We start from the raw sequence: 24924 nt of genomic DNA on the forward strand, positions 1-24924 counted from the left end.
AACAAGGTGCATTTCATATATAACCCATAGTTCTACTTTCTGCAACATGACTAATAGCCTGGATTTTACAAGAAAATGCAGCTATTATACAGGTAACTGCTAACATTTCTCAGGATGGACACTATCAAGTTAGGTACTCCAAGCAGGCATATGAAAACATAGGAATATCCCTCACTATCCTGAAGGAGCTGCAACACTGCCAGCAGCCCGTGCTGTTAAAATAATTTCCCAGCATCTAGGTTTGGGAATCCACCTTAACAACCCACAGCAAGGTAGACAAGTGCAATTAATCTTTTTAAAAATGTATTAATTTCAATGATTTTAATTGATTTTCAGAGTTTCTGTCCCCTCAAGATTTTAAAAACAAGTTTTTTTTTCATAACTATCATTTATGAATGTCCATTCTGAGCAACCATGGACAAATAATTCCCAAGAGGCAGAGATAACGTTACACTTTTTCTATTAAGCTTTAAGGATATCCTTGAATCTTTTCTCCGCTTGGTCTTTGTCATTTTGTTGTGATGGCGCTTGGATTAGTGTAGCTAGTTAATTAGTCTGCTTTCAATGAGACCCTTAAGAATAGGTTGTTGGCCTTACAGAAGGTACCTTGGCAATGAATTTGGATATTTGCAGAAACTTAATTGTTGGCCTCTGTCTAAAACTTAGAGATTGTTGCTGTCCAGGCCTCAGAATCATTCAGGATGGCGGGAATCAGAGCTAAACCGTAGATCATGGGTTTTGTGCTTGGTTTGAAACAAACTTCCTTCCCCCAGATGACCAAAAACTGCAAGTAAATTTCATTACCGACGTCTATCTTCATTGAGAAGCAGCTTCAGAGATACATAACGTGGTTCATGTTTTCCAGGGTCCATTCAGGCTTCAATACTTTCACAGGGGCTTATTGTATAAAGGGAACAATTTAGTAGAGTGTGTTTTCTTTGCTTATGTCACATGTGAGGCCCATTCTCATCAGAGCTGACATGCCATCATGAAGCAGACGCAAGATGGTGACAAATTCCCGCAAGTAACCAAACTTGAGAACAATGTCTTAAGGTCAAGAATGTACGGTCTACAACTAACAATATATTTTGTAAGGCCAAGAATGAACATGTATGGTTGTCCACGCTACACCATGCACTAGTCTTGGAATTGATGTGCAGTGAAGATCAGGTCCACTGTTTCCTCTAAATAGATAAAATCCACTTTGTGAATCAGGGAACAATTCTTCACCCAGTGGAAGAGGGAATTGCAGAGGACACTGGTGACAATTTTGCTTGTGGCAGACTTTAAGCAGACTTCTTTGCTGTTGCCACAATCAGAATTATTGATACAGAAGCCAGTTAAGTTGAGTTACAATACAGATCCTGTTGCTTTCCTCGAATAGGATCTACCATCCTTTCAGATGCAAGCAATAATGGAAGGAATCAGGAGAAACATGGCAACAAATAAGAGGTGAATGGTCACAAAGATTTAAATGACTTCCAAATCAAATGACAGAAATTTAAAACAAAGGGAATTGCTTTTACATTGTACACAAAACTGCTTTCTCTCTTAAGGAATATCATCTAAAAGGGAAAATACCTAGCTAGTGGCAATTATAATAATATACCAAGAATTATATTTGCATGGCAAAGACACCATAATATATCAAAAACATCAACTAAGGGACAGATAACCACGAAACCTAGGTGAGCAAGCTGCAAAAAAATCTTGGAAAAAGTGATAGGAAATCTTTAAATGGATAACCAATAGACCTCGAGCAATGTTCATTATACTAAAAGCCAAAAACCAATTATGGCACACCATAAACGAATCAGCTACTCAGAAAAGTAATACAATTACCAACAGAAACTAAAGAAGACAAAAGGGAACACAGTGAATAGAGTGAAGATTGTGAAGATGCTAATTCATGCTTTAGCTAACTTTACACTGTTCTTTGAAGCAGTAACAGAGGGGTAAGGTATACAAAAATAATGAAGTACAAGGAAAAAAACTTGACAATAGGGACATAGAGTCAGGGCAAAAATAGTTAAATAGATAACAAATTGGCTAAATAGAGAAAGCAACGCAGACTGGGTGGAAAAAAGAAGCTAGTCTACTTAGAGGAGAGAAGTCATGATAGTGTAGTGGTGACTATTAGAGCTCAGGACATCAGAGGTCATAGTTCAAATCCAGCATCCTCTATACTGAGTTTGTATGTGCTCCTGATGAGCACATGGGTTTCCTCTGGGTGCTCCAGTTTTCTCCCACAGTCCAAAGATGTACCGAATAGTAGGTTAATTGGTGATTAATAAGCTAGTCTTGTGACTAAGCTAGGGTTTAATTGGAGGGTTGCTGGGAGATGCCAGAAGGACCTGTTCCACACTGCATCTCTAAATAAATAAATCATGAAGAACGATGTGTTCTACGGGACCTATGATAAGAATCAAGTCATAATTTATATTAATAATTTTGGGCATAAAGAAGTAACTCAAAAACTACAGATGGCACCAGAATGAAGCTTGTGGGAAGCAGAGGAATTGTAGATGATAGGACAGTCGTGTGTATTGCTTAAGTAAAACTGAAGTACAATGCAACTTCATATGAGATAATATCACAGAAATTACAGCCCGGGGAGTTACATGGGAAATGAACTTCAACACAATAAATGTGAGGTAAAGTAAGAAAAATGGAACAGGCCACTACAACAACAGGAATGGAATGGATGCGGGTAAACAACTCATGAAAGCAGCACTGCAGATTAGGGGAGGACTAAAGTACTAGAGCTTATTTCAGGTGCACAAAATTCATAAATAACTAAGTAATGCTGTAATTTTAAATGACTCCAATGTTCTCATTAGCTTTCTCAAAGTTCAAAGTAAATTTATTATCAAAATACGTATATGTCACCATATACAACCCTGAGATTCTTTTATTTTTTCAGGCTTTCTTTTTTTTTTTTGGCGTGTGCGATGCTGGCGGGATGATGTCTTTTTCATGCCTTTACAAGGCACGGGGGGTGGAGAGGAGAGAGAGAGACAGAGAGACAGAGAGAGAGACTGAGACTGACTGTGTGGCACGCCACTCCTCACACAGACATTTTGCAGCATTTTTCCCTTTATTTTACAAGGTCGGGTTGCGATCTTGACACTCAACCCGGCACGGATGGAAAGTGTACTCGGGAGCGGACCCGACTGGGTTCGAACATGGGAACCTCCGTTCCTGAGTCCGGCGCTGATGTCATTGCGCCACCAGCCGGCCCTTTTGCAGGCTTTCTGATGCTTTGTTACACAACGGCACAGTAAGAGCAGGTGAGCAAAGAAGTTCAAGTATATGTTGAAAGGTTGAAATTTGGTAGAAACATTGGAACAATACTGGCTAGAAATATAAACACCTACACTGAATAACTGAGACAAATGGCTTATGTGTTGTGCACTGCTCATAAAATAATAGGCTCTTCTTTCTGTTCAGTAGTATTGACCATAAGAAAAGACCATTTGACCCTGCCTCTGAGGAGTCCGATACATTTAGAAGTCCTCAGATATAGTCAAATTCAATTTACCCACTATGAGGTAAATGACTAGTTAACTGGTTTTAGGATCCTAACTAAAATAGGAAATACTGGCAAACATTTGAACTCTTGGACCTTCTTAAAATACAATCAGATCTCTCGCATCAACCAATTTTTAAAAAGCCTTAGTTTAACACATTAAGTTAAGACTGCACCTGAAACATTAACTCAGGCCATATGCTTAAGTCAAAAGTGGGGCATGTACTGATAGTCTTTGGACTGTAGCAGGAATACAAGTAATTGAGCTAAGCTGACAAGATACGAATTCTCAAAACAATTAAGATCATTGATTAAAATATATCAGAAATTAACATTAATTTCTAATTATTTTCATAGTTCACCTGCAGCATTACAATTAAATATTTTTGTTGGATATTATGTGCCAATGCCTCCAAGCTACCTGTGCTTTTTGTGCTACGTCAAGCACCAGCTGGAATTTTTCTGATACAGTGAGATCTTCTTTTGAAGGCTCCTGTAAAGAACAAATACTTTATTTAGCACATAAAGTTCTCAGATACTGTAAATGTCAGAGCAAAATAATAAATAATTCAGTATTGAGTCTTACACAGTGATTAAATGCCTAATATTCTTTTCTATTTGTTGCAATATTTAAGATAAAAGTAATCCAGAATTTTTTTTTACACCTTACTCTTTAACTCTCTAAATATTAATTGCAATGCTGGCTATAGTCCAAAAAATTAGAGAGAATTTTGTAAACTTTTGGAGACATCACATCTGTTACAAAAGTGATATCTGGAATGATAGAATTCAATTCTGTTCATGGAATCTCATTTAATTCATTCCTTCAGTGAACTTGAATGTACATATCTGTGAAGTTAAGGATAAACTTGTCAGATTTATAACAAATACAAAGCCAGAAACTACATTAATGACACTGTGTAATAATCCTGGAATTTATTTTATAGATTTTTAATACTTATTCCAAGAAACAAATAATTTCAGACACTGAAAGTTTAGATTACCCTTAAGAGTACAAGTTTGAATGAAACGAAATGGAGAATAGTCAAAAAGAAAAATTGAGCTTAATTGATTGACGAGTGCAAAAAGCCTCCTTAGCTATATACAGGTTAGTAACTGTAATAAATGGAAATATTACCACAGGATCTGATACTTCGGGCACAATACTCCATTGAATCCTCCAACCCCTGCAAAGTTCCAAAAGAGTACACAGTTACCAAACATTTTGAGCAAAATCCACAGCACTGGCATATTAAAACATGGCACATCAGGATAAGCCAATGTTGATCTCAAATTCCTCCTCTTTCCTGGACCTAAGAAATCCTGACACAATGTTACCAACGTGTTTCCTGACTCATGCAGTACACACAAACACACACACACACACACACATTTTTTCCCAAATCCAGAAAGTAGTTTGTAGCAAAATATTTGATCTATAAAACATCCACAAGTCACAAGAGCTCCTTCATCTTATATTTATTATTGATTTTACAATTTTATTATACAGTTTGTATTTACCAGTGTCATAGTATCTGGATTTCATTTGGATGTTTAAATTATTAAAATTACACATGTAAAAGTATCAAATTATGTGTTACATTATGGGACTTAATTTAGAGCAGGGGTCTCAACCTGAAGTCCACAGACACCTTGCTTAATGATAGGAGTCCATGGCATAAAAAAGGTTGGGAACCTCTGATTTAGGGAGATACTTACTGGCTCGGAATAATTCTGGAAAAAATGGACCAATTAAATTTTTCAGCAAAATAAAATGTTTCTTCATTCCTGTTTTTAATCACCAGTCTTCTGAAAAGCGTTATCAAAACTTCTAACTTTCCCCACCTTTCTCAGAGGTACCTGCTTTATCCACAGTTCCTGACTTGTGCGCCATCTCAAACCTCCCCCTGCTACTCAACTAACAGGAAGTAAACTTGCTTTAAGATCAAACAGGCTAATTCTTTCCCATAGCAAGATATCCTGTCATTCCCTGTGTAGTCAAAATTTATGGCCTAGCTAAGAATAACCAAAAAAGGGAAAAAGGGAAAGGTGGTTTCAAGCCTCAATCACTGGTGAGATTTGCACTTTCAAGCAGCACTGGAAAAATTTTTATTTATTTAATTCCTCACAAAATCTCAGTACATTACCAAGCATTGTACTGAGGTGTTTAGAAGTGTAGTCATTGTTGAAAAGTAGGACATAAAGCAGCTTACTTGAGGTTTCAGAAACAGCAAGATAATGATGGTCTAAATATGTTACCATGTCTTAACAGCCAAGTTAAACCACGCAAATGCCAAGTGCAACAAAACCAGTCTTCGTCAACTTAGCCAACACATTGCTAGCAGAGGAATTCAGGTAATAGTTAGCTACAGACACAAACCAGGGGTAGGTAACATCCAACATTCAGTTTGGGACTTGGGCACATAAGAACATCATAAACATGAAGAATGGGATCAAATTTACAAGCCTAAGCTTGTAAATTCCTTAGAATTGGATACAATGCTTCGCAAAGGCTTTCTTGGCTAACGTCACAGGAGCCACACATCTGTTCTCTATCTGCATTGTTGCGCGTTTATTATGTGTATTATGGTAAATAGTCATGTGAGTAACGGCGTGGTAAAAGCAAAGGGAATAAGTTACATATTCATTCGTGCTTTGTTATGGGCAGTTTAGAACCAAGACAGATGTCATGTCTTTTGTTGACCACTTAGTTACGCTTAATTACATTTGAAATCACTTAAATTTACTTTGGTGAAGTACACTTAAGTACATTTAGTATCGCTAGTCTTAGTCCCATAAGTTTCATCACTTCAAGATTGTTTGTTTTGCTGGTTGCTAATAAAGGACCGAATACAGTTCTACAATCTTTGGAACATTATTATCGGATTGAATGGCGGGCATTGGCACTGGTTTGTAAGAAATAGCCGCTACAAGTGTTGGTCTAAAAGCACTGACGTGCAGAGCTCAATGGCACAACTCAAGCACAGCCAGGTTCACTTTGGGTATTATGTCTGGAGGTTGCACCATCTCCTTAAGATCACGTGGGTTTCCATCAGATGCTTTGTTTCCTCATACATTCTAAACATACACTGGTGGGTTAATTATGCACTGTAAAATTATCCCCTAACAACGAATGAATGAAAAGGGAGAATTCCCTTAGAGAAAGTAAATGACAACAACTTCATATTGCTATTATTATTATCTACCTTAAAAGTTTGACATCATCACAATTACGCTTACAAATAGTCTGAAACTAAACTGAAAGTGTAGCAATTCACCCAAACCCATAAAATAAAATATTTAGTTTGGAAGCCAACCTTTTGTGGGACATAAGTTCACAGAAATTCTAAGCTCTCCATATTTTTAAGTATGGAAACCTTCCAAAATCTGACTTAAGAAAATTAAATTCTAATATAATCCAGTTGTTAAATCTAGATCATTATGGGGTGGGTCACATGCTTTAATAAAATTGCCCAGTCCGATAAAGTACTGAAGTGCCATTAGATTTTATTAACTTTAAACAGCAGTAAAAAGCAATGGAAGTGTTAATACCTTGCAATGAGGTAATTTAGAGACAATCTCAAAATGGCTAGAAACAAGAACATTGGAATGGCCCAGCCATGCCACACAGCATTCATGTAGATCTGAAAAACACAGCGCAAAACAGTTAGATTCCCTCCCTTCGCCATACCAGCAAAATGTTAGGTATTTTGTAAACTAAGTTAATATCTACAACAAAATCCAGAAAATGTCCATATACAGAATACCCATAAAGATATTACACTCAAAATTAAAATTCTCATAAATAATTTCTGGTGAAGAAATTCTCAACATCTATCAGTATCAAGGATTATTAAGGAGTCATTTTCTCAATTTTGTTTATAAACTGAAAATTCCTGTGAGATAAATCAAATGATTAACAATGTGATTATGTTCTAAGCTGTTTACTGGAGTGAGCTGTGGACTCTGCAGTAACAGTAGAAGGCAGTTTTCCCAGTAGGAAATCTGGTCAACTCTGTTTGACAGACAGCCATCAGTTGGAAACCCTGAAGAGCTGTGCCTCAAAAAAGCTTGCAGGTCAAATTTATTTTCCAGTCTCAGAATCAGCAGAGAAGTTCGTATCAGTGTTGTTAGCCGGAAAGAACCACAAGGTACAAATCAGTGAACAGGAATGGGACAAGGGGAGTGGAAACAGACGAAGCAAAGTCTTTACCCTTGCCATGTGGTGGCAGGAATGGAGGCAGCCATTTTGTGACCGTATTTGCAGCTGCCATTTTTGTGAACTGTTTGGTGAACTGATTCTTGAGCCAGGATAACTTGCTCAAAACAGTTGAACATGGCAACAAAGACTTTTGCCAATGACCCGCTAAATATGACCATACTCTGATAACTAGCTGTTCATTATGTAAAATGGAAGGTTTGCAGAAGGAACATCCTGTGATCTGGTCATCTGGGCCCAGTTTTTGACTGACTGAGGCTTTGATTGGAGCACTGTGCAGACGCAGTAGAAGTGTTCCTGCGCAAGTCCAGCAAAGAGCTTTAAAAAGCAGGACATTTTTTCAATGGGAGGCTTTGATCGGAGCACTGCGCCGACACAGTGGAAGCGTTCCCATGCAAGTCTGGCGAAGAACTTTAAAAACCCAGTCTCCTTAAAAATGGGGTATGATCCAGTGAAACGGTCATCATGGGAGTGGTCTGAGCCAGAGCGGTAAGGCTTTAGCTCAACAGGGCTTCAGCGAGAACAGGCGGAGGCAAGGTAGGTAGATAAGTTCATTCTTTATTTAACTCTTGAGAAAATAAGGGGTATGTCTGCAGAGCAACGTTCTCTTCTGGTTGTCAGATGTGGGATATCCGGGAGACTAACAGCCACACCCTTGGCCACCCTTGAAGTGTATCGAGATGCAGCTCCTTAGAGACCGTGTTAAGGAACTGGAGCTGCAGCTTGATGACCTTTGTCTTGTTAAGCAAAGTAAAGAGGTGGTAGATAGAAGCTACAGGAAAGTAGTCAGCCCAAAGTTACAGGAGACAGATAAATGGGTGACTGTCAGGAGAGGGAAGAGAGAACATCAGATAGTGGAGAGCACACTTGTGGCTGTCCCCCTCAACAATAACTACTCCATTTTGAGTAATTTTCTGGGGGGGGGGGGGGACCTATCTGGGGGAAGCAATAGTGGCCAAGCCACTGGCACTGAGTCTGGCCCTGTGGCTCAGATTGTAGGGAACTGAAGATGATGGCAGCAGTATTAGGGGACTCTATAGTTAAAGGTACAGATAGGCAATCTATGGACATGAAAAAGAAATACGGACGATAGTTTGCCTCCCAGGTGCCAGTGTCTGCGATGTTTCTGAATGCATTCACAATATCCTGAAAAAGATGAGTGAGCAGTCAGAAATCATGGTACATACTGGTCGTTCTACCAATGATATAGGTAGAAAAAGGGAGGTAGTCCTGAAAACAGAATACAGGGAGTTACAAAGGAAGCTAAGAAGCAGGACCTCAAGGGTAGTAATCTTGGGATTGCTGCCTGTGCCACACAATAGTGAGGATAGGAATAGAATGGGGTGGCAGATAAATGCGTGGCTGAAGAATTGGAGCAGGGGGCAGGGATTCAGATTTCTGGATAATTGTGACATCTTCTGGGGCAGATGTGACCTGTACAAAAGGAACAGGTTGCACTTGAATCTGAGGGCGTCCAATAATCTCGCAGCCCGGTTTACTAGAGCTGGTGTGAGTGGTTTGAACTAATATGGTAGAGAGAAGGGAACCAATATGATAGAGTTGAGGACGAACCAGCACGTTTATAAGTAGATGATGAATGTAACATGAATGAAGGAAGGACAAGACCATGATTGGATATAGATGCAGACAGAGTAAAAAGTTAAATTGTACCACAAGGCAAAATTCAAAAGGGCGAAGGGTGCAGGACTGAAGGTGCTGTATTTAAATGTGTGCAGCATTCGGAATAAGGTGGACAAACTCATGGCGCAATTAGAGATTGGTCACTATGACATTGTGGGCATCACTGGGTCGTGGCTGAAACAAAGCAATAGCTGGGAGCATAACATCAAAGGATATAGTATCAAAACGACAGGCAGGAGGGCATAGGCGGTGGCATGGTTCTGTTGGTAAGAGATGGAATTACATCTTTAGAAAGAGGTGACACAGGGTCAGAGAATGGTGAATTTTTGTAGGTGAAGTTAAGAAACTGCAAGGGTAAAAAGCCATTATGGGAATCATATATAGATCTCCAAATATTAGCCAAGATGTGGGATTGAGATTGCAAAGGGAGCTGGAAAGGCATGTAATAAGGATAAGGACACAATTGTAATGGGGGGACTTCAGTATGCAAGGGGATTGGGGAAATCTGGTTCGTCTTGGATCACAAGAGAGGGAATTTGTTGAATGCCTACAAGATGGCTTTTTAGAGCACCTTGAGCTTGTGCCTACTATGGGAAAGACCAACTTAGACTGGGTGTTGGGTAATAACCCTGATCTTATTAGGGAACTTAATGTAAAGGAACCCTTAGAAGGCAGCGATCATAATATGATTGAATTCATATTGCAATTTGAGAGGGAGAGGCATGTCACATGTATCAATATCAGAACGGAATAAAGGGGATTTACAAAGGCATGAGAGAAGAGCTTGCCCAGGTGAATTGGAGGAGGATACTGACAAAGATGACGGCAGAGCAGAGGTGGCTGAAGTTTCTGGTAATAGTTCACAAGGTGCAGGGTAGATATGTCCTACAAAAGAAGTTGTTCTCAAATGGCAGGGGTAGGCAACCGTGGTTGAAATGGGAAGTTAAGGACTGCATAAAAGCCAAGGAAAGGGAATATAAGGCAACAAAAGTAAGTGGGAAGTTGGATGATTGGGAAGCTTTTAAAATCCAACAAAAGCCAACTAAAAAAGCTATAAGAAGGGAAGAGATGAAATATGAGGGCAAACTAGCCGATAATATAAAGCAGGATACTTAAAGATTTTTAATTTATATGAAGAGTTAAAGGGAGGTGAGAGTTGATATTGGACCACTGAAAAATGATGCTGGTGAGGCATGGGGCACAAAGAAATGGCAGATGAACTTAATGAGTACTTTGCATCAGTCTTCAGTGTGGAAGACACTAGCAGTGTGCCAGAGGTCCATGAGGGTCAGGGAGCAGCAGTGAATGCCATTGCTATTACAAAGGAAAATGTCCCTAGGCAAACTCAAAGGCCTTAAGGTGGATAAATCACCTGGGCCAGATAGACTACATCCCAGAGTCCTGAGAGAGCTTGCTGAAGAGATAATGGATACATTGGTTATGATCTATCAAGAATCACTTGATTCTGGCATGCGGCATGGTCCTGGAGAACTGAAAAATTGCAAATGTCACCCACTCTCAAAGAAGGGAGAAAGGCAAAAGACAGGAAATTATAGGCCATTTAGCCTAACCTCAGTGGTTGGGAAAGTGCTGTAGTCTATTATTGAGGATGGAGGTTTTGGGGTACTTGGAGATAAATAAGTAAAGTCAGCATGATTTAAGTAAAGGGAAATCTCGCCTGACAAATCTGTTAATAGTTCTTCAAGGAAGTAACCACCAGGGTGGACAAAGGACAGGCAGTGGATGTCATTTACTTGGATTTTCAAAAGGTATTTGATAAGGTGCCTCACATGAGGCTGCTTAACAAGATAAAATCCTATGGTGTTACAGGAAAGATACTGGCATGGATAGAGGAGTGGCTGACAGCCAGGAGGCAGTGCGTGGGAATAAAGGGGGCCTTTCCTGATTAGGGGCCAGTGACTAGTGGTGCTCCTCAGGGGTCAGTATTGGGAACTCTACTTTTCACATTGTTTGTCAATGGTTTAGATAATGAAATTTATGGCTTTGTGGCAAAGTTTGCGGATGATACGAAGATAGATGAAGGGGCAGGTACTACTGAGGAAGCAATGTGATTGCAGCAGGGCTTGAGCAAATTGGAAGAAAGAGGAAAAAAGTGGCAGGTGGAATACAGTGTTGGGAAATGTATGATAATGCATTTCGGTAAAAGGAACAATAGTGCAGACTATTATCTAAACAGGGAGACAACTCAAACATCAGAGGTGCAGGGGGACTTCGGAGTCCTCGTGCAAGGCTCCCAGAAGGTTAATTTACAGGTTGAGTCTGTGCTAAAAAAAGATAAATGTAACGTTGGCATTTAATTCAAGGGGAATGAAATAAGAAAGCAAGGAGATAACGCTGAGGCTTTATAAGACACCAGTCAGGCCATACTTGTCAACAATTTGGGGCCCCATAGCTCAGAAAGGATGTGTTGTTATTGGAGAGAGTCCAAAGGAGGTTCAGGAGGATGATTCCAGGAATGAATGGGGTTAACATATGAGTAAGCTTTGGGCCTGTATTCACTGGAATTTAGAAGAATGGGGGGGGGGGGGAGGAATCTCATTCAAACCTACCAAATGTTGAAAGGACTAGATAAGGTGGACGTAGAGAGGATGTGGGGGTATGGCAACCTTTTAGAACAGAGGTAAGGAGAATTTTTTTTTAGTCAAAGAGTAGGGAATTTGTGGAATGCTCTGCCACAGACTGCGGTGGAGGCCAAATCCGTAGGTATATTTAAAGCAGAAGTTGGCAGCTTCCTGATTGGTCAGGATATCAAAGGATATGGCAAGAAGGCAGGTGTATGGGGTTGAGTGGGATCCAGGATCAGCCATGATGGAATGGCAGAGTGGGCTTGATGGGCTGAATGGCCTAATCCTGCTCCTATGTCTTATGGACTTATTTGGAATGGTTTGAACTAGTCTGAGTAGGACAGAACTAAAGAAATCACCTAAGGCACAAGGCTAGAGGAAACAGTCATAATGCAATTCAACTTCTAGTCCTGGGGCACATCCAATGAAAAGCTGACACAAATCAGCGACATGACCTTCAGCCAACAAAATTGGAACATCACAGATTGATCTAACAAGGAAAAGGGTAAGAATGGAGGATTATGGGAGCACAAGTGGCAACAACTCTGTGGAGATCAACAATCGCAGAAGTGGATGACCCCACATCACAAACAAGGAAATTACATTGGGATCGCCAGAGCAGCGTAGACTCATGTTTCTGGGTATTACCTTTTCTCTTATTTGAAAGCTCATGGAGGGTCAGGGAAACCTGGTGGATGTGTACACAAGTATTTAATTGTGTAAATTCATGTGTTTGTTAGCTAAACCAGTAAAGGTACTTGTCAACACATACAGATATTCTCTGTGCCTAACCAATCACTATTATTTAGGGTTAATCCTTGTAACAGTTTCAAGTAATGACCAATAAGAACTAGGCCATTCAGTCCTCTAAACCAACTCTGCCATTCAATAGGATCACAACAAATCTGACATTTTTCAAGGCCACTTTCCCCACCTTTCCCCATTACCCGTATTTACTTAGTGATTAGAAATTTATCTTTCTCACCCTTAAATATATAGATGGACATTGTCCTCATGCTCCCTGTGACAAGGAATATCAAAAACTCAGTCTTCTTATTCTGAGGCCAGTGACATGGTTCTGGGCTCTCCCTCTCTTAGCATTTATCCTCTCTAGCCTCAAATAATCTTGTATGTTTCAATAAAATCTCCTCTCATTCTTCTAAAGTCTAATGAGTTGAGTCCCAAGCTGTTTAACCTTTTCTCACAGGGCAAAATGTGATCACCCCAGTGAGTATTCTCCAAAATGCCTCCAATGAATTAATACCTTTCATTACACAGAGTGAACAAGGTTGTTCATAGTAATCAATATCTAGTCTCAATAGTACCTTGGATATTTGCTATAAGACTTCCCTACGTTTATACTCCAACTTTCTTGAAGGCTCAACATTCCTTTGGCCTTCCCTATTAACTGCTGCATAACAGTATTAATTTTCTGTGCTCCACGTGCAAGGCATCAGTTTGGCTCCATTTAAATAATCTGTTCTTTTATTCTTCCTTCCAAAATAAACAACTTCACACTTCCCAAGATATAGTCCGTTTGCTCATTTTTTACCCACTCACCCAAACTATCAACATCTCCCTGTAAACCATCTGCATTCTGCTTGCACATTTACTTTCCCATACATTCACTTCCATCCTGCATGTGATTAATACACACTGTAAACTATGTAGTGCCAGTGTCGATTCCATGGTAACCCACTGATTACAAGTTACCAATTCAGGTTTCAGAAAGTGACTTAGTGCTGCTCCAATTGACAAAGACAATGCGACTGTTTTAGATAAAATCTTTCAGAATGGAAAACTACACGCATATTGCCAATATTTTAAAAACATGTGAGATTGAAACCAGGAAATTACAGACCAGCTCCTCAAACATCTGTTGTAAGGAAATAACACTAATGAGAAACTTGAGCTGATTAAACCTTCGGTGTCTAACAAACCTAATACATGTTCTTGGACAATTTATTCCAATGGCAGACAGCAGAATGTTAACTGATGTAACTCAAATGGACTTCCAGAGGCATTCAGTAAGACTCTATGTAAAACAAAATCTGTAAACTAAAATTAACTTTCATTGAATTGGAGTTATGAATTGGAAGGAGTGGTGTTCCAGGAGAACTTGTGCTTGAGTCTAAATAATTCACTGCATATTAATAAGTTATATCACATAATACAGAACTATATATCTGTTTGCTGACATCACAAAACATTATATGTAACATAGAAATGAGCATTAGTATATTAAACATGTGACTGTAGCAGATACATTTCATTCAAGACATAAATATGAGGTCATTCATTTAGAGAGCAAAAATAACAAAATGTTTTTTAATAATGAAAGTAGGATTAATGGCAGTGCTGAGATATTACTGTACATATACACAGATGGCCAATATGTACTGGACATGTATGAAAAATAATCAATAATAGAATCCATTAATGCTCTGTATACCAGAGGATGGGTGGTTAGGAAAGAGCTGCCATAATTCTACAAGGCACTGGGAAAAACACTGGGCAAAGCAGAGTCCTTCAAAAGAATTCCCATGAAAGGAAAGCAGCAAGTAGTCACAAAATGTAACTAGGGTACCAAGGGTTAAATTACAAAGCGGGATTATATGAATTAGTTTGAATGCCCTGGAAAACAGAACTAGATCATTGAGCTTTTGAGAATTGAATGGAAGATATAGAGCAAATAAAAGAGCTGTATTCTCTGGTGGGGAGTCCAAAACAAAAGATTATAACCTTAAATCAGACCCAGCCCATTCAGAAGGGAATTCAGAAAAAGACTGTTCACACAAAATAGAGAAAATCTACATATAGCTCTGACAAAAAGTGATTGATGCCAGCAAGTCTAAATCTCCTATCAATTTTTCTACCCAAGAAAGGTAAGGGATATTAAATAAAGGTACTCTAGGTGGGCAGGATTCCGCTGCAGATCCACCATGATATAATTCACCGGGCAAATAAAATCATGGATTATAGACCCCATACTTGTTTTGATATTTCTGTGAGAGACCTACTCAGATATTCAGCAAAAACAAATCCCAGTAGTGAAAATAAGGCAATTCAAGATAAAAGAGTGATTCATAAACACAAAAAAAATGTCTGGAGATGCTGGAAATCCAGAGCAACACACACAAAATGCTGGGTAAACTCAGCAGGCCATGCAGCATCTATGGAAATGAATAGATATTTGACATTTTGGACAGAGACCCGTTTTCAGGACTGGAGCAGAAGGGGGAAGATGCCAGAACAAAAATGTGGGGGGAGGAAGAGGAGGATAGCTAGAAGGTGATAGGTGAAAGCAGGTAGGTGGGAAAGGTCAAGGGCTGGAGAAGAAGGAGAATGATAGGAGAGGAGAGTTGGACCATAGGAGAAAGGGAAGGAGGAGGGGACCCAGTGTAATTGTATTCATCAATCAAAATTATATAGTTGACACTGTCAGAAAGAATTGTGTGGAATTTCCACAGATCTCAAATTCTCTGCTGTAACTACAATGGATTCTCCAGAGGATCCACAGAAATTATGCCGGATCAGGAATCTCCACACCATTGTATCTCAAAGTAAATGCACAATATCATGCTAAACAAATCCACACCATTAACTACTTACAATAAAGGCAATTACTGAAGTGTATACAGAGTGCCAATTTGATAAGGCTGACAGGTTCTTTAAGAAACTGGTAACTGGTTTGGCACCTCGTTCTGAAAGTAAATAAAAGAAAGTGATCCTGCAGCCTTTCCTTAAAAATATAATCAATAAAATACCCCATTCTTCTTCTGAATATTTTCTTTGCAACAATAAATTACTTCTATGGCTAAGCATCCACAATAAATCTATTTTAAATTACAATGTTCACTTTAATAAAGTTAACAGTAATAGCAACCAGCGTAACACATACAAAATGCTGGAGGAACTCAGCAGGTCAGGCAGCATCTATGGAAGGGAATAAATAGTCAACCTTTCAGGCTGAGACTCTTCATCACGACTCAGCAATAGTAACCAACTGTATTATTGAACAGTGACATATTGCACGATATGAAAGAGTGAATAGCCGAGTTGTAACTGACCTACAGGCCTATATCTGTGACCTGGACAGGAAACTGGAACAGAGCTATTCTAGTTTTGCCATTTTGAGAACATGTACTTGAAACTGCATTTAAATGCATTTACAATCTTAAAATGAAACACAGGAAGAACTTACAGTGAATGACACCTCATCACATCATAAGATCAATACTGCTTCACTACTTGGGGTTATTTAAAAAAGCAGCAAATCTGCTTTAATGTTCTCTTTATGTTTGTTTAATTAAGATGTGAACAGAAAATATTATCTGCTTCAAGACCAAAAGTGATAGAATTTTTTTAACATGGTCATCAAGCAACATTTTTAATAATATTCATGAACTGTGAAAACACTGCAGTCACACATTGCTATTTTTGGAAAGGAAACAAGGATAACTGATCAATAGTATAATTAAGGGCACATCTGATAACATGGACTTTACACTGTTCATTTCAAAAATAAGTATGCTCTAACAAGATCCCTACTTAACATTGATTTTAACAATATTAATTTGCTAGAAGGATGTCACAAAATTAAAGTCATTTTATGGCAGGAAAGCCTGCAAAATTGTACAAGATGAAATGCAATGCAAACTGAAAACATGAGCTTAGTAACATGATTCCAATAATTTCACATTACAGAAAGTTTGTCTCACCCCCCCCAAAGAAAATTGATATACTTACTTAATCTTCTCATATTTTCAGTTAACCTAGAAAAATATAAATTGATGAGGCACCATTTAAAATCAAACTTACTACAGTTTTCAATTTGAAAAATAAGAAAGTTTTGTAAACATATCATATAGAAACCAAAGTTATGGATTTGATGTTGTTCATATTTTTACCTCTTGTGAAACAACTGCTCAAGATGCCTCACCCTATGCCAGAGGTTCCCAACCTTTATTATGCCATGGACCCCTGCGTTAACAGAGGAGTCCGTGGACTCCAGGTTCGAAAACCATGCCTGATGCATTGGTATCTTCATCACTGAAATTATTTTAAGTAATATTTAAGGACACAAGAACAGAAATACCAAAAATGAAGCTACTCAGACCAATTACTGTCTCAATCTTGCTACATAATTTAATTTCATTCTGTGACAACTCAAAACAATAGCAACCATGAATTATTAAAACAGCAATTTAATTATTTCATTTATGCTTGAACTGTTTCACAAAACAAATATGCACTGCCAGTATGGTGTGCATGGAGGCACAACCTGTGACTGATTGCAGATCTTCTTGTATGGAGCTACAAAAATAAACATCTTGGTACGATGTTGATTGTTTACAAAAAGCTTAATTTAAATATTCGTATGTAGATATGGCTTCTTTTAGGTGAAGGAGGAATTCTCCTTAAGAATATTCAAATAAATTTTCTCTCATTGGGATCTCATTAGATTTAATGTTCTAAATTAACAACCACATAACATAAATTAACATTGAGCTCTCCTGGATCACATGGAAAAACTGAAGTAAAAACTCCATTGATTTGTAATTTTAAACTTAAATGGAAAAGAAATTATTAAACTACAAATGATGACAGAAGTCATGATGATGACAAAATGATGACAAAACCCCTCTTTTGCTTTTGTGTTTTCAAAGTACTACAATATTAATGAAACAAATAATCAGCTCTTTAATGTGGGGACAGTAAATGAATATGCTTATATGTATATTGGAAATTAAATTAAATATTAAATTAAATTAATATTTGGATAACATGGCACAATATTTGGGTGAATTGTTATTTTAAAATTTATTTGTCTAGATTCTGAATTCCAAGCTTGAAAAGTCTTTTAAAAATATGAAGTTATTTTGATCTTTATATTATTGGAGATTAAAAGCTATTTCTTTGTCTCTTAACTCAATTTAAACAACTTTCCTTTCCCTTACTGTATCTGATTTGACATTTATGTTTCCAGCTTCCACTTGCCAGTTCCTATCCCACACTGTTCTTGATAATACGTATGTCTCATAACTTTGGGAGATGAAGAGTTATTTGTCTTGTTTTCACAGGTCCTGGATGCCCTTTAAAGACAGGCTACTTGTTGCTTGTCCATTTGAAAGCAATATCCCAAATAAAATACCAAGAAAATTTTATGGGAAAGTATGATTTTAATGTTCATTTCTCTCATTAAAATAATCAGTTACTGTGGAATCTGACCTGGGATTTAGGATCTCGCCTATCGCAGTGGAAAGCAGTGAGATACAAATACCACATTATTCCTCCTACCGTTTCGCACTAAGTGGTTCTTCAGTTTCTACATGAATCTCTTCTTGTTGGAATTGAAAATCTTCAATATACTCTGAAAACTTCTCAAAGAACCATTTTTGAATCTTGGAGTAGAATGTCCGACCACGTTTTTCTGGAAAATTAAGTAGTACAAGACTGATATTCCTTTTAAATGCAACAAAAAAAAATCTTACTGTAGTTTTAACTAAATTTGTGGATCAATATTTAAAACAGATGGCTATGAAATACATTGTTATTTGACAAAGAAATTATAATAATAATGAATATTAAATATAATTTTATATTGTATCAGTATACTTTGTAATTTTCGCCAATTTCAATTTGGCACTTACATTTTTACTACTCATTTTCAAAATATTCCATCACACATGACAAAACTAGCTTGCCAATTACTTGAGTTGCATCCAATGAAAATATTAAGATTTAATAGGAAGAAAATGAAAAGATTAATGCTTTTATGTCAAGTTTAGAATGTGCAGAGAGCTTTCCCCCCCTGCTGATAAGCTAATGACCTAATTTAACTGGCGACATTATAATTGAACATTCAAAGCTCTAACCCTAATTTTGTAGCTTTGCTCTTTGGAAAGCAGGGATACTTCTATTGCATCAGAATTAATACAGTACATCAACTGGTACTTTTTCCTCTTCTTTGGGGACTACTTATTTCACCCTAACTCAATGTAGTCAAAAGTGATTGTTCAAGCCAAGGTATATCATGGGATGCTTGATGGGGCAGCTGAGTAGGTTGAAAAGTAGTGCACACCATCTAACAACTCCAGTTGTTTTTTTTAATTGACTGTAGGTTCCCAATATCATCTTTCAAATGGAACTGATTTAGAGCCTACTTGTAATTAAGGCCTTAACACTGGGGTTGGTCTTCTTGTTGATGTTGACATGTTGATATTGGTTTGTTTATCCTGCCAGTGGAAATTCTTGTCAGAGCGCAGTTGGGGCAGATTAATAGAGATTTGCTTCAAAGGTGTTAAATGCAAGGACCATTCTTTGGTTCACTCTCTGGGAGAGGTTGATGACTCAGCTTGGTTTCAAATTACCACATACATGCAGTCAATCTGTGAACTACAATGCAATAACAGAGATTGAAATGACCCCACTCCGGAATGGAGATAATGGAGGTTGAAGGGCTTCACACATTTGACCTGTAGATTAGCTTCAACTCTCCTTTTCATGGAAAGGTTGTTGGAAGTTGATGAAGCATTGCAACAAGATCACTAAGAGTGTCAAGGTAACGATGCAGCCTTGCTCGATGCCAGTCTATTGTGTTTCTGTTGGTTAAGGTTAGATTTATGCCACCATTTTTAGGCACAAGATGGCACCACCTGTCTGGCCCTACATACTTCTCCGGAGTATCTGGACAATTAAGGCACCTATGTTAGACTGTTGTTTATTGACTACAGCTTTATCTCCAATACTGTGTTAATTCCAAGCAATCTGATCTCCAAACTCCTAAACCTGGATTCAACACCTGCCAGATCGCCGGCAGGTGGTAAAAGTAGGCTCCCTCGCCTCTGACCCTCAACACAGGAGCCCCTCAGGGTTGTGTCCTAAGCCCCCTCCTTTACTCCCCGTATACCTGACTGTGTCGCCACCGACGGCTCCAATCTGCTAATTAAAATACATTGGCTTTATCCCAAATGATAACGAGGCAGCCTACAGAGAAAAAGTAATCACCTTGACACAGTGGTGTCAAGAAAAGAATTTCTCCCTCAATGTCTCAAAAACAAAGGAGCTGGTTATGGACTACAGGAGGAATGGAGGCAGGCTCACCCCTATTAAATTCAATGGATCTGGAGTCGAAAGGGTGAACAGCTTCAAGTTCCTCGGTATACAGCTTCAAGTTCCTCGGCTGTATAGTGAAAAAAGCACAAAGTGTCTCTTTCACCTCAGACGGCTGAAGAAGTTTGGCACGAGTCCCCAAATCCTGAGGTCTTTCTACAGGGGCACAATTGAGAGCATCCTGACTGGCTGTAACACACCTGGTATGGGAACTGTACTTTCCTCAATGACAGGACTCTGTGGGAGTGGTGTGGACAGCCCAGCGCATCTGTAGATGTGCACTTCTCACTATTCAGGACATTTACAGCGACGTGTGTGTAAAAAGGGCCCAAAGGATCATTAGGGACCTGAGTCACCCCAACCACAAACTGTTCCAGCTGCTACCATCCAGGAATAATACCGCAGCATTAAAGCCAGGATCAACAGGCTCCAAAACAGCTTCCTCCACAAGGCCATCAGACTGATTATTTCACGTTGACACCATTGTATTTCTAAGCTATATCGACAGTTTTATTGTACATTTTATTTATTACAAATTACTATAAACTGTACATAGCACATTCAGACAGAGAGGTAACATAAAGATTTTTACTCCTCATGTATGTGAAGGATGTAAGAAATAAAGTCAATTCAATTCACTTTTTGCAACTGGATCTTCGACTTCCTGACCAACAAACCATCATCAGTAAGGATAAGCAGCAACAACTTCCACCACGAAGTTGCACTCACAAGGATGCATCCCCAGCCCTCTATACTACAACCTGTGTACTCTCTTCTGCTTGGCCAGAGTCTGTTCCATCTCCATCTACAAGTTTTCAAATGATGACACCATAGTGGCTGTATTTCAAACAATGACGAGTCAGAGTACAGAAAGGAGGAAGATAGCTCAGTGATATGGTATCATGACAATAATTTTTCCATCCATGTCAGCAAAACAAATGAGCTGATCATTGATTTCAGTAAGAGTGGAGGGAGGTGCAGTGCACGTTTCTACTTATATCAACGGTGCTGAGGTCGAGAGTTTCAAGTTCCCAGGGCTGAACACCACCTGTCAGGCACCTGAACAGGCCTGTCCTCATCCAATCACACTGACGCCACTGCCAAGAAATTTCACTAGTGCCTCAACTACCTCGAGAGGCTGAAGTAGTTTGGTATGTCCCCTTTGACTTTATTTTTATTGATGCACCATAGAAAGCATCTGATTCAGATGCATTGCGGCTTGGTATTGCTACTGCTCTGCTCATGACTGTGAGAAACCACAGAGAGTTGTGGGCACAGCTCAATATGTCACAGGAACTAGTCTCCTCTCCATGGGCTCTGCCTACTCTCCTCACTGCCTCAGTAAAACAGCCAGCATGATTAAATATCCCACCCAAACTGGACATTCGCGCTTCTCATCCCTCTAACTGGGAATCAGATACTAAAGCCTGAAAACACAAACCACCAAACTCAAGGACAGCTTCTACCCTGCTTTTATAAAACTACTGAATCTTTCCCTAGTATGACAAGCTGTACGCTTGACCTCATTGTGACTTCGCACCTTACTGTCCACCTGCACTTGCTCTGTATATCGCTTTACTGTTTTACCTTGTATTACTTCAATGCACTGTTGTAATGAATTGATTTGAATAGATGATATGCAAAACACATTTTTCATTGTACCTTGGTACATGTGACAATAATAAACCAATTGACTCCTCCTCCTCTCCTTCCTCTGGCCCTTTGCTCTCTAATCTCAAGAAACAAACCCTGGTGAAAAGTAAATATTTTCTTCAGTTCCTCAGGCTGGCTGAGATATATCTCCCTAGATTCGGGGTTGTTCTGTCTGAAGCCTGTAGTCTGCTCAAGATCCCTCCCAGACCCTCAGTTACAGGGGACAGATTCAGCTGCAGAGCAGGAAAATGACTCAGTTCTCTGCCATGACTGGAAGCCTATTATTATCCACTTAGTTCATGTAATCTAATTAAGTTCAATTATAGCTAAGTGTTCACAGTAAACTATCAAACACATGACACAATCATGTGAAGGTTAAAAAATCCTCCCCTTACCAAGACACAAAATTAATCAATAGGATTACAAAATGTGTAATGTTAAGATTAAAAAATGGTTTACAGATCAACACCCTGAAAGTGTATTGATGCACCACAGGATACATCATAAAAAGATACATCATATTTCTATTACGCTAAGACACAAAATCTTGTCTTCTAGTCTTTTAAGTTCTGTCAGGCTGGTATCTGAAGCCACAACAGGAAATTCAAACAAACCAACTCGCTTATTCAGCACAAGAGAAACAACTTCAAATTACAGTTCTGTTTTCAAAGTTCAATGTATGTAAAAATGTTTTAGCAAAGTAATTTTTGTGAAGTTATTGTTCTATAAATATGGAAATTCAGTTTCCTACTAGCCTGTGTCTTTAGCTGTATAATATGCAGTAATTTAGTTTGCACTGTTGATGTGTTCAAAAAATATTAATTATATTTCCTAAGCTTTGTTTTAGGTGTTTCAAACTGATGTCTGGCTGAAATTACAGTTAGAAGGCTGATTCCTATGGAGTCATGGAGATAAAATACGGATTAAGGTCCTTTAGCTATGCTGACCTTCATGCCGATCTATACTAATCCTCAATGTCCTGTTCATTCAAGTATCTGTCAAAATGCCTCTTAATGTTGTTACTGCCCATGCACCTCAGTTTCCCTTAAACCCGTGCCAACTAAATCCTACTGTTGGAAAAGACTCTGGTTACCTTCCCTATCCATGCCTCGTACAATTTTACATACCTTTATCATGTTATCTCTCAGCACCTCTCACTTCAGGGAAAGCTGTAGGAATTCAGTTGGTCAAGCAGCATCTGTTTGTAGAGGGGTGGGAACTGTTGACATTTCTAGTTAAAACCCTGACATAGATCTGATGAAACATTGACAATTCCTTTCACCAACAGCTTCTTCTCAGCTCACATAGTTGCTCTAGCAAATGGATTATTGCTGGTCTATCCATTTTTTTCCCTTTTAACTCAAATCCTCCAATCCAGGCAGCATCCTTGTGAATCTTCTGTCTACCTTTTCCAGCTTAATTGCATCTTTCTCTGGAATGCATCAACCAGAACTGCACACGCTGTCTAACTGCAGCCCAGCCAATATAATGCTCATGTGCTATGCAATTTTCAAACATCTAACTTATGAACAACCCATACATACAAACGAGAATATGGGAACTGGTGATGTGGATCTGCGCACTGCTGTGAGGCTGTCTGAACCCTCTGCAAGGTAGAAAAGGAATGGAGCATTTCCGCCCAACCTTTGCCCCACTAACTCCCCCCACTCCAGCCGCAACAACTGTGGGCTGAGTTGAGCCAAAGAGATATGGGAGCACTACTCAGCAGACTCGCTTCCTCAATCACAAATGAGTGACGCTGTCTGGCAGCCGCTCTTCCACGCTTGCTTGCTCTCCCATCATAGCCGCTGCATTGATCCTCTCTCATACACTGCTGTTCACTTACTGCTCCACTTTACTTTACTTCAAGACTTCCAACAACTCCTCCTTTATAATGTTGATATGCTCCAGGACATTGCTTCCCTCCCCCCACCCTACCGAATTCAGCAGCTTCCATTTCCTTCCCTACTGAAACACAGACAAACAGCATTCATTTAAGAGCACAGCCAGTGTCCATGGATTCACACACAGATCATTACACTGATTCTTAATGGGGCGTACTGTCTCCCAAGCAACACATTTACTCTTAATACATTCACTGAATCTTTTAGGGTTTTCCTTTACTGCCAGGGATATCTAATGTCCTCTTTTGGTCCTTGTAATTTCATAAAGACCATAAGACATAGGAGCAGAATTAAGCTATTTGCCCTGTCAAGTCTACTCCACCATTCAATCATGGCTGATCCTTTTATCCCCTCCTCAGCCCCACTCCCCGTAATGTTTGAAGCCCTGTCCAATCAAGAACCTATAAAGCTCTGCCTTAAATACCCCCAATGACCTAGCCTCCACAGCTGCCTGTGGTAATAAATTCCACAAATTCTCCACCTTCTGACTAAAAAAATTTCTCTACATCTCTGTTTTAAATGGACACCCCTCTATCCTAAGGCAATGCCCTCTTGCCCTACCATGGGAAACATTCTTTCCACATCTACACTGTCCAGGCCTTTCAACATTCGAAAGGTTTCAATGAGATCCTTCTAAATTCCAGTGAGTACAGATCCAGGGCTATCAAATGTTCCTCATTTGATAGCGCTTTCATTCCCAGAATCATCCTTTTGAACCTCCAATGGACCCTCTCTAATGCCAGCACATCTTTTCTTAGATCAGGAGTCCAAAACTGTTCACAATATTCAAGGTGAGGCCTCACCAGTGCCTTAAAAAAACCTCAGCATCACATCCCTGCTCTTGAATTCTAGACCCCTTGAAATGAATGCTAACATTGTATTTGCTTTCCTCACCACCAACTCTACCTGCAAGTTAACGTTCAGGATGTTCTACACAAGGACTCCCAAGTCCCTTTACATCTCACATTTTTGGATTTTCTCCCCATTTAGAAAATAGTCTGCACATTTATTTGTACTACCAAAGAGCACAACCATGCATTTTCCAACACTGTATTTCATTTGCCACTCTCTTGCTCATTCTCCTAATCTAAGTCTTTCTGCAGCCTACTCGTTTCCTCAACACTACCTGCCTCTCCACCAATCTTCATATCATCTGCAAATTTGGCAACAAAGCCATCTATTCCATCACCTAAATCATTCATATACAGCATAAAAAGAAGTGGTCCCAACACCGACCTCTACGGAAAACCACCAGTCACTGGCAGACAACCAGAAAAG

General features: G+C 39.1%; 1 protein-coding gene across 4 annotated transcripts in view; it reads right to left on the minus strand.

The window, feature by feature from the left end:
- gramd4a (GRAM domain containing 4a) overlaps positions 1 to 24924 on the minus strand; it is a 166381-nt gene that overhangs the window by 24760 nt on the left and 116697 nt on the right. For all 4 annotated transcript variants that reach the window (XM_072241011.1, XM_072241013.1, XM_072241014.1 and 1 more), the window contains 6 exons: positions 18275 to 18407; positions 16724 to 16749; positions 15587 to 15678; positions 7082 to 7173; positions 4668 to 4716; positions 3951 to 4022 (listed from right to left, as the gene is read on the minus strand). In XM_072241011.1, coding sequence (XP_072097112.1) covers positions 3951 to 4022; positions 4668 to 4716; positions 7082 to 7173; positions 15587 to 15678; positions 16724 to 16749; positions 18275 to 18407 — 464 coding nt within the window. The remainder of the gene's footprint in view (positions 1 to 3950; positions 4023 to 4667; positions 4717 to 7081; positions 7174 to 15586; positions 15679 to 16723; positions 16750 to 18274; positions 18408 to 24924) is intronic.

The sequence above is a fragment of the Mobula birostris genome, chromosome 23 (genome assembly GCF_030028105.1).
Source record: "Mobula birostris isolate sMobBir1 chromosome 23, sMobBir1.hap1, whole genome shotgun sequence".
NCBI classification, from domain to species: Eukaryota; Metazoa; Chordata; class Chondrichthyes; order Myliobatiformes; family Myliobatidae; genus Mobula; species Mobula birostris.